A 16,326-nucleotide genomic window follows, 5' to 3' on the forward strand; every position below is an offset into this window, starting at 1 on the left:
AACAAATATTACACATCTCTCACAGATGACACCAGAGGAGAGAGAAGAGGTGGAAGGAGGTGAAAATGGTACAGGGATAAAAGATAATTTCCAATAGAAACCTAAACATTTTTGCAAGAAGATGATTGATAGGAACAAGTGGAAAAGGGTTTGCACTGAAGTTAAACACACTCAGAAGTGATGAGTTCCCTCTCAAAGAAATTTGCATATTCATTAAATAAATTTTTAGAAATGGAAATCTGAGTCCATCATTGTAAATTATAAGTTATATCAAGTCCCAAAAATTATATCTGGCTATACATTGCCAGTGTGAAGCTTATTTATACATTCAGAATCAAGATCACAGGAGCAGTCTGAGATATTACTGAAAATCTAATGCAATAATTATCCATCTTTCCCTACAGCAAAACACCAACTGACAAAACATACCTGGTGTACTATTAGTGGATTCTCTCAATGTGAAAGAGCTATTAGCATTTATGGCATAATTCAACACATTTTGTTTTACAATCAGATTCTGCCAAGTCTTACCTCTTTGCTCTTTAGAAAGCTGTTCAGCTTGGTCCCAAATTTCAGTGGCATAGAGAAAGTTGGATGTAACCTGGACATAGCTGGCTGCCATCTGGTGGATTCTCTGTGGAATAGTCACAGAAGAACTGCTCCCTGAAGGGTTGGTTGCCCCCGAAGAGTAATTCCCTGAATTTCCTGGAGACAGCTTCGGAGAGACTGGAGATGGCATACCAACAGGTTTGCTAGTTTAAAAAAAAAAAAAGGACCACACGCATTATTTTTAAAATACAAAATGTCAAAATATGTATGTATTCTGACACATCAAGTTGCATAATTTATTAATCTGGAATTATAATAGTTTGTACTTCTATAGGGCCCTTCCATCTTAGGATCTCTCTTTACTTACATTTAAGTAAAGAAACTAACAAGTTTAAGTGACTTGCCCAAGGTCATATGAAGTGTGCATCAGAGCTGGGAACAGCATCCAAGGTGTGTGGTTTACCTTTATGACCAAACTTCCTCACCATTTAATTTAATCGTTTTTATAGAGGAATGTTTAATAAATGTAAGTTTTAAGGAATACACTTAAAAGAAACCTCTGAACAAAATCAGAACCACATGAAAGGGCTATATTGCCATACATGTTGAAATTTCTCAATCTATTACAAATCTGAAAATCTAAGTTTTATAGGTTACTTCAGATTTATATGTTCTCTGACTACACAGAACAGATAAATACATCAAAATACTACTCTGAGGGTTTAAACAGTACAAGTAAATTGCTCCCTATGTTTTCTCGTGGAGTAGTTGTGTTTTGAATATATTGTTGCAAGCTCAAATGGTTCCAGGCATTTTAGGAAGTCTATTGTCCTCTTAATGCTGATTGAATTCAGCTCCTGCAGATTATTTTATTCCATTCCCTCTCCCCCACAAGATTTAAAATGTCTAAATCAAGAAGGAAAGTAGTTAAATGTACAAGTTACAAAGCTGCTTACCTTCCCATGCCAGGTGACGGTGCTTGAGAGTTATTATAGGAATTCTGTTTGGGAAAAATAAGTTTGCAGGGTGATTTCCAAGGGTATGTTAATTGCTTATTAAAACAAGTTTTACAAATGGATACATTTCTTTGTGATAACCAAAAGTCTGAACCAGTATGGGAGAATCAAAGGACTTTAAATTTGGACAAAATATCCCATTTTACTGCTGACAAACTAAGGCACCAAGAATGTAAGTGATCTGTCTATGGTACATAGCAAGCCAGCAAAAGAACTGGGATTAGAACTCAGGTCTCCTAACTTAATTCCTTCCACTAACCACTAGACTATTACCTCTGGTGGCAAGTTTCATATTTTTTCCAATCTTCGCCTTCTAACAGCAATGTGAAAGCTGTTAACACTGGCATTGAGCAATTAGACTCTTTCCTCAAAAGCTAGAAATTATATTAGCATGCTCTTCTCCTCTATTTAAAGCTAGGATTTCCAAAGAAGCCTACAAGCTTCCAAATAAAATGCCTAATTCCTATTGGCTCCTTGGAAAATCCCAGCCTTAATTCAGATTAAGCAATCTCACCCGAGTTTTAAATGTCCTGAGTACCTCATCTGAAACAACCTAGATTCAAATAAGTGAGTAAAAGGAGGATTTTTTTTCAGCCTCTTGTTTAAACCAGATCAGATTTAAAACAGATTTTTACTGAAAATTCTAGAAAGTCTCATGGGAGTATATGAAAGTTCAGGCAAGCTGGCTAAGAGCACTGCCTTTTGAACCTTGGTAAAGCTGTTAGATGAGCTAAAAACTATTTATTCAAACACCAACTTCTGCAAATGTTGGACAGCTGCAGTCATAAAATGTATCACTAGAAACAGAATTCCCTTAACATCATACATAAAAGTGAAGGTTCAACTTTGTAATGTCTGCAGCCAGGAAGAGGTACTTTTTATCCTCTCTGAAATCTGCTGAATTGTTTATTCTTTAAAGCAGACAAAAGCTAGCTGAAATTATTATAAATGGAAAAGTATTATGCCAAGACCAGTAGGGTTATGACAACATTGTGGTCATGCTGCAGTAACAAAAAAATAGAGTTCTAAAACACTGAACATGAGTTTATTTTAAGAGCCACATTTCCAGATAGGGACATATCAAAGTACACGTGTTAGAGAAATCAGGAAAGTACCTTGGAATTTCCATATTTTTTTTTTTAAAGGACTCTCAGTAATATAGGAATTTTTTACCTTTAGATGTTCTGTCAGTGTTTTAGAGTATTTCAATGCACTCTCCTTCTTCAGTTTGAAAAGCCTTAGATATAACAGGGACTGGCATCGAAGACTAGGCAAAGAAAAATGGCAACACATTTACAACGAGTGTGTGCTTACATGGTTCAATAATGCATGTAAACAGCTAGCAGCTGTGTGTTTTTCAAACATACTCTCTGAGGTATGGAGTCATAGTTCTGCCATCAATAGTAACAATGTTTAATTTGTCAGAGAAACGAAAGATAGTCTAAGCTTGAGCACAAGACTTTAGATACACAATCTTCATTGTCTTTACTTACATAACCAGAGTCCTGGTCACTGAGTTGAGAATACAACCCTAAATCATCGCCTAGACTAGCAAATAAATGAAAGAAATTTATTAAAAAATAAATGAAGCCCATTACACCAGGATGTGCTGATACAACATGCAGAGTCTGACATCACATTTCCACCCCCCTCACACAACACCAAACTGATTCCTGTCCACTCTGTACTCAGCAGCCTGAAGAATTTGGAATATTAGGAAGGTGATTCTTTGACATATACCCCAAGCTGACTAATCAGTAGGTGGGCAAAATGGGAAGATGTTTGGGCTCCCCTAGTCTTCTGCTGCTGCTTCTTTCAACCCTAAGGGTCAGTATGCAGTTCAAAGGTCAAGGCCACCTTTGCAAGGCAGAGGCTCAAATCAGTGCTATAGCACCTCTATCTTTTAAGCAATAAATGTTGATATTCCTGTTTCCAGAAGAATCACTAAATTATTTAATGCGAGCACTATGGCTTTATGAAATATTTAGTGTCTCAGAACAAAGATACAATGGCAGAGAAATATACATTTAACTTGACAGCAACACCGTCAATTTCTCATAACAGGAAAATTCCCCAGCCACATAAGTGTGAGCATGAAAGCAGAGCTACAGACACTCTGATGCTGCAGCTTTAGCAACAGTCTAACTCTACTCAAAAATTCACAAGCATATAAGTAGTCCAAAAACTGTCTGTTTTAACCATTAAGCTTGTCATATCTATAGATCAGTCTTTTCATGCGACGCCCCCCGAACCCAAACGCCACAGTCGGGAGCAGGGCCATGGCTCCCGGGGACATGGGTGGGGTAAGGGGACCGAGGCTGGGGCTGGAGCCACAGCTGGGCTGGGTGCCAGGAGCTGGGGCCGGAGCCAGGAGCGGAGCAGGAGCAGAACTGGGCGGCACTCCCTCCCAGGCCCCTGTTGGGGCTGGCCCGGACCCCGCTGTGCCACCCCAAGCGTTCCTCCGTGCCCTGCTAGGAGAGCGCACCCAACAGTTTGGGGACCACTGCTATAGATGGACCAGACATCACAAGGAAATCAGACTCCCATCAAAAGCATTAGCTTACTGCTCACTTTTCATTAAGTTTATAAGTGAGAAACAAGAACAGATTCTTGGCACTATTCATATCACTTCAGTGATCAAACAAACCTAAAAGTAAACTTTTTTTTGTCCTTAATGTCTCCTTTTTATTCCCTCAATATTCAAATACGCAGGAAGGTTAATAACAGACATGAAAGGGAGACGCTATGCTAGCTCTCACTACCTAAGGTAGTGGTCCCCAAACTTTTTACCTTGTGCCTTCCCTTACCCAGTCTGCACCCCCACAGCCCCTGGGAGCTGGGGAGGGGGGGGTGGTGGACATGGATGGGGTAAAAGGGCCAAGGCTGGGGTGGAGGTGGGAGTGGAGCTTCGGCCAGGGGTTGTGGCCAGGAGCAGAGCTGGGTGGTGCTCCCTCTCCACACCCCCCGTGGGGGCTGGTCTGGGCCCCAGCTGTGCTCCACAGAATGTTCCTCCATGCCCCTCCCCCCCATTCTAAGGTTCAATGAAAACCTCAAATACCTTGGAGCACTGAATTTACAATTCAATTAAAACGAAACAGTTAAAAATACCACTGTGCTTAACCTTTGGACATAGTACATTCACTAATTTGGCTCAAGATGTTTTATTAAACCAAAATATACGTACCAAAGCACTGCTAGCCTTTTATCTGCAGCCGTAGCATCTGGTGCCAAATAATTTTTCAGTTTCATAGTGTATCTGCAAACAAAGACATCAAGTAAATGACAAATAAATGACAACATAAAATAACGCATTATCAGTTGCCATTTCTCATTTAATAGTCTTTTAAGAAAACTATTAAGACTTAGTTCCAACTGCCCTCATATTTTACCAGAGATCCATAGATATTTACTCAAAAGCCTGGATGAGGAAAGTTTTGGAATGTTTTTTGTTTTTAATATTACAGTTTACACTAACATTAAGACCCTTAGAGGAAAGGATTTAAAAGTCCTTTTAAAAAACAACATTAAGCCTCAAAATATGGATAAGGTGGGTAAATTTTTTACAGGTGAGAGATTGCAAGTATTGGTGGCACAATCAAGTATCGAATCTGGGCACCTGCTCCCAGTTCCCTGGGTCTGATCACTAGGCTTCACTTACTACTTGCTTTATAAAGCTTACTTGATTAATTCCACAGTTTCTGAATACATAGGGAACGGGGACTTGGATTCCTGAGCATTTTTCTCCAATGCATTCCCACATTCGATGAAAGACACTACAGCATCAAGATAGAAAACAGCTTTCTCAAACCTGTCAGACTGAAGAGAATGAAACTTTAAAAACAAAAATAGAGAGAAGTGGGAGAGAATTACAGTACTATAGAAGAGTACAGGTTCAGAAGACTTAAACCAACCTAACATTATGTGCAACCACCAGATAGATGTTTTGAGTTCTACTTACCAATGCATCTGCATTGTGCTTTAACTTCTTTGCTTCTTGTAAATAATGATCGGCTGAGTACATCCTACAACATAAAAAAAAGAAATTCTGAGTTTAATAAGATGAAAATTGAATCCTTTTCTGTGTGTCAAGCTTTGTAACTATGGGATCTTTTGACATTGCTTTTTCTTCCTTCCTCAAGTTATAGCGCATATAATTTTTATCATATAGACCTTTCAGTTAAATTTAGTTACTTCGGTTACTTCCAACTATTGTTTTAAGACCGCTAAGAGTCACTGGATTTAGCCAACTTATTCCACATTCCCTAGCCAAGCAAATCAGACACGTTAGCAGAGGTGTCAGCTATCTGACACGTGCTAGTGCAGAGTTCCCAGTCTGCAGATGACAAAGGATAGTATTAACCAGATGTGAAACTTTCCAGAAGAAATCAAGACATGTTCAAATGGAGATTCCATTGTTATTTTTGAACTTCGGTCACACAGGCTGATCTGTGATATATGGCTGCAGGTCCTAAAGCAAGCTCCAAAGCAGGGGCGAGTAAACTTTTTGGCCTGAGAGCCACATCGGGTTTCAGAAATTGTATGGAGGGCCAGTTAGGGGAGGCTGTGCCGCCCCAAACAGCTAGGCATGGTCCAGCCTCCGCCCCCATCCAACCCTCCCGGCTTCTCACCCCTTGACAGCCCCCCCGGGACCCCTGCCCCATCTACCCCCCCTGCCCTCTGTCCCCTGACTGCCCCCAGACCCCCCGCCGCCCCATCCAACCCCCCCCCCTTTCTGACTGCCCCCCTCCGGGACCCCTGCCCCATCCAGCCACCCCTTCTCCCTGACCGCCCCTGGAACCCCTGCCCCTAACTGCCCCCCACCGCCCCATCCAACTCTCCCTCCTTCCTGACTCTGCCCCTCCCACCCCGGGACCCCTGCCCCATCCACACCCCCTTCTCTCTATCCCCTGACTGCCCCATCCAACCACTCCTCTCCTTCCTGACTACCCCTCCCCCTCCCCCCCCGGACCCCTGCCCCATCCAACCACCCCTTCTCCCTGCCCACCCCCGGAATCCCCGCCCCCATTCAATACCCATGTTCCCCGCCCTCTGACCTCCTCCACCCCATCCACACCCCCAAAACTCCCCTGCCCTCTATCCAACCCTCCTCCCCGTCCCCTTACCACACTGCCTGGAGCGCCGGTGGCTGGCGGCGTGGCTGCACCAGGACAAGCAGCTGCACCACCTGGCTGGAGCCAGCCACGCACAGCGCAGCACAGAGCACCGGGTCAGGCCGGGCTCTGCAGCCCCGCTGCCCAGAGCATTGCGCCCACGGCGCAGTGAGCTGAGACTGCAGGGGAAGGAGGGCAGGCAACGGGGGAGGGGCTGAAGCTAGCCTCCCAGGCCAGGAGCTCAGGGGCCGGGCAGAACAGTTCCACGGGCCGTAGTTTGCCTAACTCTACTCTAAGAGTAATTACAAGAGATCTTTAATTTTCTATTTTACTGTATTAAATGCTGTATTTACAAGGTCACTGTCTAAAATCTGAACAAGATTTTCCAAACATACAAATAGTTGAGTTAAACATTCCCCTATTTCACCACAATATGAAGTACTGGGCACACCTGATTTCATTTAAAGTCAGCATTTTATAACAGTTCATTTAAAAGTGAATCATACCCTCCTTTCTTAGAGAGGCACTAGTTGACACTATAAAAGGAAAAAACTAATCTTTAAAAATCAGTTTACTGTAATCTAAAACCAAATACTAAAATGTTTAATTAGAATTATATGGTTACTGCATGGCATAGTCAAAGCCACCCGGGTGCCCTAATTATGCATTTCCGTACCTTAATATATTTGGATTTCTTTTAAGTTTATTCTGAACTCTGAATTTCCTGGCTTTAACATATTTGGCTTGTGGATAACTACAACTTCCCTCTAACTACAGATATATGCTCCGAACGTTAACTCCATCATAACTTGATTTTGTCTGGGAATACGTAGAAGAAAAGCAAACCACTCCCATAATCAGGTTGTTTGAATATGGTCCTTTATGTTGGCCCCTAGAAGTACTTAATCCAAAAAGCAGTAATTTTAGATCACCCTTGAAGTAGTTGACAAAACTAGAACTGAGCCCCTGTAGAGAACACCCAAGTATTTGCATGAAATATTTCATGAATGGATAATCTTGATGTGAATTTGGGAAACATTTTTTTTTACTGATTCACATTCTCCAAAATTTTTCAACTTTGATTACATAGGACCAAATGATTCCATGATCCCAAGAAGGGGAGCCAACTCAGCCCAAAGAGGACAGGCAGACTGGTCTGGTGAGGTGTCAAGTGAGTCTGCAGAAAGGAGACTAGTATTCTTAAAAACGGACATAGGACAATCACATACTGTCAGAATCCACTACTTGCTTGTTTCAGGCCGAGTACGAATGTACAAAGGAGGCCATGGCTCCTGGTAGTGGCTGAGACGACGGCCAAATTAGTGATACATGTGTCAGGCAGGCATACAATTACACAAACAGCATGCAGATCTCCACAGAATAATACTGTACATGCATGGCAAAGAACATCCCCTATACATAGGAAGCTACTATACATTTTACAAGTTACACACCAAAATTAGTGACCTGTTTAGGGAAGAGGAAATGTAACGTGCCTGGCACCTCTCACTGCTCTCACCTGTCATCAAAAACAAGCTTTGCTCTTCGGGACTTTGAGCTGTCTGTAGCTGGGGTAGATGCAGGAGGGCAGTTTGATGAACTGTTTAGAACCTTTTCCTGAGAAGAAATAAATTGCCACAATTAGTAATTATAAAAGCAGTTAGAAATCTGTTTTAAAAAGAGATGATTGTTCATTGCTTAAGTTCCTCCTGGTAGTCTCACACTTGTTAAATGCAAACTAGGTCAGTTTTGCAGCAGGTTAATTGCCATTCACATTTACTACTTACATATCATGGCTTTCAAAGGCTTCTCTCCTCATTGGTGCTCCAACATATGCTGGGGGTGGAGCCAGACCGAGGATCAAGGAACCATAACCAGTTCCCTCACAAGCCCCACTCTCTGATGGGCCAAATGGATCTACGCTAGAATGAATCTGATAAAAGGTTTCCAGGCACAACTGAATTCTCCTCAACTTAGTTATGGCTAACATTCATGTATTTTACTGTCCTCCTAGAAGAGGTGCTGCATGTATTTTTTGCTTTTCTATTCCTTTTAGAAGTATCAACTCTGTAGCATGATTTTTGCTTTAATATTTCAGAAATGGAGTGATCATTCTATTTTTCAAGCATCCAAAATGTGCAAGGAGCCTTCACAAAGAGACATGGCTCCTACCCCACAAAATCATACAACTTCAGCTCAACATAACATAGTAAGTGAGACACAAGGTGGGCAGGGTAATATCTTTTATTTGACCAACTTCTTGTTGGTGAAAGAAACTTGACTGCTTCAAAAAACCCAGCAATATATAATCTCCGTTCACCCACCACCAAAATGCAGCCACTTCAGAACAGAAATACAGCCAGCTGTACCAAATGTTCAGTGACACATGACAAGACTATACTAATTTAAGACAAGAATTAAAACCAATTTAAACTATAAGGAGATACTAATTACCCAAATAAAAAAAATAAATGGCCAGACTTAGTTCAGCGCTAACGCAGAAGGAAAAAAAAAAAAAAAAAAAAAAGGTGCCAGTGAATCTACAATACAATCCCCTGAGGGACCTACAGGCTCCTTGGAAGTCTCCCACGCATGCACTGACTAGACCAACCCTGCCTGCCTTACAAAGTCTGATGAAGTCAACATCTGAGGTGGATGTCTGCAATCCTAGTTTAGATATTTCCCTTGTTTGCTATGACCACCACATCACATTTTTCTCAGTTCCTGTCTATTTGTTATTTCAATCGACACACTTGGCTGTCATGATTAGTTCCTCTGACTTTGCTTCAAACCTTTTCTCCAGACACTACTGAGGTTAGCAATAAAAGATTTACCAAGTACTGCAACATACCAATAACATCCCTAATGCCTCATTAGGCTTTGAGGTTCTGTTTGCTACAGAGGCCTCAAGACAAGCTGGCACCACCACACTACAATGCAATCCAGACCTTGTGAATTAGAGTCACATTTTGCCTTTGAAATATTACGTTCTTGCCATCTGATAGTACAGCAGTCACTGAGAACAGCTTATCATACAGCTAGGTTTAATACCATGTTTTATCAGACATCCTCAGATGTTCTGCACCACCCAACAGTATCCATTTATATAGGTGTGAGCAGGCAGAATCCCTAATTCCCTCTAATATCTACACACCAGTGTAATGCCACAAGAACACATTTAGTCTGAACTTCCTCCCAAGCTATTAGTTTCTAGAGATTTTAAATTTTCAAAATCTCCTGTCCCACCCCATTTTCTCCCCCGACTCAAACATAAAACCTCTTTATTTTCCTGATAGCAGCTAATTACATCCACCTGGTCTGGCAGCCAGGGCAAGTCAGCAGACTAGCTCTTTAGTCTTGGGAAGGGTCCTATCCTGAAACACACCCGAAGTGAGGGGAAGGGGGAAGAGGAGGATTGAACCATCTTTTCCTTTATAGTCAGGATAGAAATACAAGCTGCTAAAATCACAAATGGCTCAATTATTCAATTGCATATAAAATAGTATCATATTGTTCTCCTATTTTACTTTTATATAAAAAACTCTAAAAAATGTCACTGGAATCAAATTAAATGATTAATAAGCAACCTCGATAGTTCGAACACTAATCACATTTGTAAATTTAACATTAGTACCAACCTACCCCCAGGATACTACAATTCTAATGAACAGCTACTGAGTTGTTTTCCATTTACAGGTTTCCTTATGACCCAATTACTTGTGCACTACCACAGGGAGTAAACACCTTTAAAAACTAAATTACATTTAAGCTTAAAGTCAAAGCCTGACAAATTATTGCTTGGATTACACATTGACATGCCAGACTGCACACAGAGAAACGGTGAATATTAGAGGAAAGCATTTACAAAATAAACTTCTTACCTTGACTTCCCTGGCATTGCTAGAAGCCTTCCCTTCTGTCTTTTTTTGTTTGGAAGATGAGTTACTTTTGCTGCTGCTACTCTCCTTATTACTGTTGCTGCTTGATTTTAAGGAAGAAGATTGACTGACTGTTCTCTTCCGGGACCCATGATCTTGTTTGGGATCTTTCTGAAGGACAGGGGCCACAGGAGAAGGGAGCAGATCCTTCTCTTTACCTGCACTTTGCTTTGAAGACCTGCATGAAATGAATAAGTACAGCTTATTTCTAGATACAGTGACAAGAATTATTTTGACCTATGACTGTATATGGGGATATTTATTTTTCACCTCATTTTTAATAACTGGCTTTTGGGCGAACCAGATTGGCCTTGTTTTTACCATTTGATCTTGTTCTGATTTGAAAAGGTAGCAGATTCTAGCCAGAAAACCACTTTTGTTTAATAAAACAAAAACCAAACATTTACAACCTGAAAATGTAATGCCAATGTTTATGCCAACCTGTCTATAGCACTGTTAAGGTGGAGACTTTGTTCTGAATGTTTAGACTAAGAGCTGGTATAGGCATGTATTCTATTTGCCCAAGCAAAAGGGAAAGCTACCCTTAATTCAGTCATCCAGTACATATGTATCACCTCCCCACCTTGACTGTTCAAGGACTACTGTTGGCAATCAATGGCAAGCCTCATGCTTGCTAACCCATCTTCCACTTGGGAAGATAGACATTTGGACAGCTATTTGCACAGTAATAAATTGCTCAAAGAAAAATTAAACACTTTTCATACTATTAATCTAAAGAACATTTGGTTCTTTGCTGACAGAAGACAAATATCAAAGAAAGAATAAACTTAACAGCCCCAGCAGAGGAATCTGCAAATCAGTTTTACAGAGGCTCTGAAAAAATCTTAATATTCACAACTGAACTGAGTGTTACCCTGTGGTATGCAGTATTATTGTACTTGTTGGTCCCAGTATATCAGAGACACAAGGTGGGTGAGTTAATATCTTGTAATGGTCCAATCTAAGATATTACCTGACCTACCTGTCTCTCTGTTACACTTGGTAATTCAGAGTGGCCAAACAGGTTTCTTCAGATTATTCATTACAGTGGAATATGTGGTCCAGTGCACAGATATATTTTTATTGTGTAATCTGAAGTAGCACATATTTTTAAGAAAAAGAAAATCCACAAAAGTGAACAAACTTGCCACTCATTACACTAGGAACCTTGCTAATTTGCACCCTAACTCACTGCAAAATGAATTGTATGTATGGATAAGATTGGAGGCTTATATTTTGCCAGTTGTAGGTTAGTTCTAATCTATGATAATCACAAATATAAATGTGGCCAATTTTTTAAAAAAATGTGGTGTATTTTTTGAAATGATCCAGTAGTTGAAGGATGGGAGTAGAAGTCAAGAGATCCGAGTTCTAATCCTGACTAATCACTGGCTTGCTGCATAACTTGGGGGGGGGGGGGGGGGGGGAATTAAATCTGCAGTTTCCACATCTGCTGAATGGAGAATTAATCACCCATTTCGCAAGGAGTGGATTAATGTGATTAGGTGAAGTGCAGATTGACTAAGTCTTACATATGTTAGTGTTATGCAGCTCATCTATTTTTAAACACTGCCCTGTATTAAGGTAAAAATTAGGGAAAATTAGTTCCAGCAGGAAATAAACCCAGCCTATTCCAACCCCGTTATCAAAGGTAAATGACCTTGAACAAACTATTTTGTAATAATGAAGTAAAGTTGTTAAATTAACCAACTGTTCTTTGTTAGGAGTGAACCGTGTTCCAGTATGCCTGGTTCTGGGAAGCACCTGCATTCTGATTAGTTACTGTGAAAACCCCAAAGTCAAGGTAAAAGGGCAGAGTCTGAAGAGTGGGTGCACATGAAATCTTGCCCCATGAACAGTGAGCTGCAACTGATTTTTTCCTATGTGAGTGGTGGCAAGCAGATATTTAGGGGGAGATTTGTAAGTGCATATAGGGTGTTGGGTGCCAATCTTCCCCTTAATGTATGCTAAACCTTATAGACTTAAAAAACAGCCAATTTTCCCACTGCACTTACTCTCTATTGCTGGAGGCCTTGTGGCCTGATGAAGACTTTTCTTCCAGTTTAGTTTTCTTGCCTTCACTGGCTCTGTTTTCATCATCATTCTGAATAAAGCAAGCACAAGAGAGCTATCAGGACAAAGTTTGATATTTACAGGTTAACTGTCCCTCAATGTTTTACATTTGTCTAGACAATTTAGCAAACCTTTTACAACATATGGAACAGAAGCACTACAGCAGATCTGAAAATCATTCCCTGGGTGGATCTAGCCCATGTTTTAAGATAGTTGACCACAATGGAATTACTTATCCCAAACAGAAGGCAGTAGTGAATGTCAAAATGATCTACCAGTAGAACCAGGAGTGAAATGTGGCTGCTGAAATTACTGAACTACTTAAAATGTGATAACCTAATTTATTCTAGCCAGATTTTCGTTAAAACAATCTACACCTCATTATGCTGATATATGAAGGTCTCCCAATAAGAGTAGGAAATTAATTTTGATTTTGCCAGACCATAGGGGATTAAGAAAAGCACATTTAAAAAATGCTTCATTCAACATTTGTCAATATTACTTTTGATAAGAGTTGATGCTTTATAAAATAGTGGACTGTAAAAATCAAAAGGTTTTGAAAGTGAATGCCTACACACTTCCATTAATCTTCAAATCTATCATAAGCAGTAGCAACAGAAAAACAAGTGTAAAATAATAATTCTAATGAGCAACTCAGCTCGAGATTAGAGTCCAATTAATAAATCTTTCTGTAATGCAATGCAGTAATAGAATGCTCTTTGGCTACGGGACTGTTACAACCCAGCACCCAAAGATCAAAACATGTAAGCAACTGACATTTGTCAGCTGTTGGATTTCTAAAGTGACTGTTGCAGAATTTCTCACACAGCCTGCCTCAGTATTTTGGGGTAGGCCTGAAAAATAGTTTGCCTCTCCCACTTGCCTCAAAAACATACTCATGTCCACCATAACTGCACCAATAGGCATAGGTCTCAGGACTTTGAAGATGATTAGTGAAATGATTCTTTGGGATACAGCCCAAGTTTAATTGGTCCCCCCCCAAAGCCTTCTGTTCCTGATGTAGGAGAACAGCTCTTTATGCTGGTTTCTGTCCATAACAGCCACCATTTTTGTTATATTGTTTTGCAAGGAACAACTGGCCAAATAAGGGGGGGGGGGGGGCATTAGGTTTGAAGCTACTAGAGACTGAGTGCATTCAAGTGAGTGCTAGAACTTGTATAGTAGTGCTATACAAACACCAAACAACATCCTCCTTGTAAGGTAGGTATTATCCCCATTTTTCAGATAAGAAACCTTACCGCCTTACTTTCATTACTTGATGTAGGGCAAAGAGGTAATCTGAGCTGGAATAAGAATGGAGGAATCCATTTGTTTTCAGTCTCATGTCAAGTTCACCAGACCATACTCCTTCTCACTCCAAGAGTGACTGGAGATCAGTTCTTGGTTGCTCAGCAGGGAAGCTGGCACAGTTGAAGGCAACTGTTTGGAAGGGAGCTTGCAGCAGCATTTATACCACCAGTGCCCCTTTGATATTGTGGCGAGTTGGGAGATATCTGCATTATTCTTACATTATGTTTGACTGTTTCCTTATTCAATTTTCTATTGCTGCCCACTTGAATTCAAAGAGCTGAGTCAGACCAAAGATAAGACAGAAAACTGCCAGGTACACACCTTCAGAGCAGTTAAGAGAACAATGGGGCTACTGTAGGTATATGCTAAACATCAAGAGGCCCTGACTTGTTAAAAGATACCCCTGGCAGAAAAGAGGTGTAAGTGATCGGCTTGTCCTGAGGCTGACACACAGAACTGGAAGAGAGGTTGGAGCAGGCACATTCCTTAAGCAGGGCCTAGGCCAGCAGCAGTTAAGAATATGTCTACACTGTAGATGGGAGTAAGCTTCCCAGCCTGGGCAGAAAGACTCATGCTAGCTCAACTCCAACTAGCATGCTAAAAATAGAAGCAAGGATGTTATAGCTGTGGCCAGGAGTGGCGGAAATGCCCTAAAAGTGTGGGGGGAAGGAGGAGGCAAAGACGCCCTCTGGGACTCCGTGAGGAGGGAGGGTAACAGAGCCAAGGCTCCAGCCTGAGCTTGAACGTCTACACCATAGTTAAACAGCCCCATAGCCTGAGCCCTGCGAGCCTGAATCAGCAGACACAGGCCAGCCACTGGTGTTTAACTGCAGTGTAGACATACCCTTATGGCTCCAAATCAGGGCTTCTCATGGGTGATTTCACAGAACTGCAGGAGTCACACATGGATGAAAACCCAATAGATCATTCAGTCCACTCTTCTACCAAGCATCCCTGCATTTTCCTAATAATCAAAAACATTACCAGGCAAAGGCCAGCATAATAGAGATTTTGGCAATCTGCTGATTGAAACATTAGTGCCAGTGCTGGTGTCACTAAGAAAAGGCTATTTACCCAACTCAGTACCCAATGATCCCACATCAACAGTCAATTTCCCAGCACAAATTTCATCATGACAATGGGAGTTACAATGCCTACCAAGCTCTCACACAACGTTAATTCTCCGCCACCTGCCCCGAAAGTCCAAGGAACCCTGAAGCCTAGACAGATTCCCTTCAAAAAAAACAGTACCACTTCTTAATTGGCCAGAGGAGTCTCCAAGACTGAGCACTCTCTTTCTTTGCCACTGGGCTATCCATCTCACCTCAGTAGGAAGCCATCAAGAGATTCAGACTAGATACGTTTTCAATTGATCACTTACCTTATGTTTCCTTTTGCCCTTGGTGGAATTTTTGTCTGAGGCTGGTTTTTGGGACTCTCTTGCATGCTTCTCTGGCACGTTTTTCTTCTCCACTTTGGGTGGGTCTGTGTCCTTGTAAGGCTTCCCTGGTATTCTTGATAAGAGGCTCAGATCGATCTTCACAATAAGTGGATACCGTTCATCTGGATCACTGAGTGGTGAAAGAAGTTCCTTCTCTTCCATAGGAGAGAACATTCTTTGCCGAAAAAAGCTGTCATCCTCCTCCATGGAAGACTTAACAGGAGTCCTATTGCTCTCAGAGTATTTGGGGGTTTGTGATGAAGGAGGCAGGCTCTCGTTTTCATCAGAATCAGAGGATGAGGTATCTGTTTCTATGAATTCCCTGGATTTCTGGGAAGGTTTGCTTGAAGCCTTATATTTCTTTTTCTCTGCTGTAGGCCGAGGGGAAGATTTGGGCTCCTTCTTTATGTTGGGTTTTCTAGAGCCCTTTGTGGCTGCCTTATGCCTGTTTGAGGGCATATTTGTTGCAATGTCTACAGGGGTTTCGCTTTCTATTTTAAGCCCTCCTCTGGGCTCTTCAATAGCGGTCTTGTCTGCCTTCTTGGGCTGCTTTTTACCAACAGTCCTCCTCTGTGTTGTGCTATCACTCTGTGCAGGTGACTTCTGCCTGCCACGACTGCTTTCCGATCCTTTTTGGGTGGTTTTGGAATCTCGCCCAGGAGTGGAGGAAATGGATTCTTTAGACCCACTTTGATCCATATACCCATTCCCAGAACTCTGATCTCGGCCATCTTTTTTGTAGCCTTGTGAAGATGGGATATTACTGTCCACAGAAGACGCTGGTGACACTTTATGCGGATTCACTTTGTTCAACCAGTTGTCAAGTTGCCATTTGTTTGTTGGTGGTGGCTCAGGCTAAAAAAAAGAGGGAGGAGTATTAAACACTA

General features: G+C 41.4%; 1 protein-coding gene across 3 annotated transcripts in view; it reads right to left on the reverse strand.

Annotated features, from left to right (window-relative positions):
- AFF4 (ALF transcription elongation factor 4) overlaps nucleotides 1-16,326 on the reverse strand; it is a 77,336-nt gene that overhangs the window by 5,523 nt on the left and 55,487 nt on the right. For all 3 annotated transcript variants that reach the window (XM_054036552.1, XM_054036551.1, XM_054036550.1), the window contains 10 exons: nucleotides 15,380-16,294; nucleotides 12,630-12,718; nucleotides 10,558-10,792; nucleotides 8,196-8,293; nucleotides 5,524-5,587; nucleotides 5,245-5,381; nucleotides 4,750-4,821; nucleotides 2,739-2,832; nucleotides 1,506-1,549; nucleotides 532-752 (listed from right to left, as the gene is read on the reverse strand). In XM_054036552.1, the coding sequence (XP_053892527.1) occupies nucleotides 532-752; nucleotides 1,506-1,549; nucleotides 2,739-2,832; nucleotides 4,750-4,821; nucleotides 5,245-5,381; nucleotides 5,524-5,587; nucleotides 8,196-8,293; nucleotides 10,558-10,792; nucleotides 12,630-12,718; nucleotides 15,380-16,294 (1,969 nt within the window). The remainder of the gene's footprint in view (nucleotides 1-531; nucleotides 753-1,505; nucleotides 1,550-2,738; nucleotides 2,833-4,749; nucleotides 4,822-5,244; nucleotides 5,382-5,523; nucleotides 5,588-8,195; nucleotides 8,294-10,557; nucleotides 10,793-12,629; nucleotides 12,719-15,379; nucleotides 16,295-16,326) is intronic.

Source organism: Malaclemys terrapin, chromosome 8 (assembly GCF_027887155.1).
Source record: "Malaclemys terrapin pileata isolate rMalTer1 chromosome 8, rMalTer1.hap1, whole genome shotgun sequence".
In the NCBI taxonomy this organism is placed as follows: domain Eukaryota; kingdom Metazoa; phylum Chordata; order Testudines; family Emydidae; genus Malaclemys; species Malaclemys terrapin.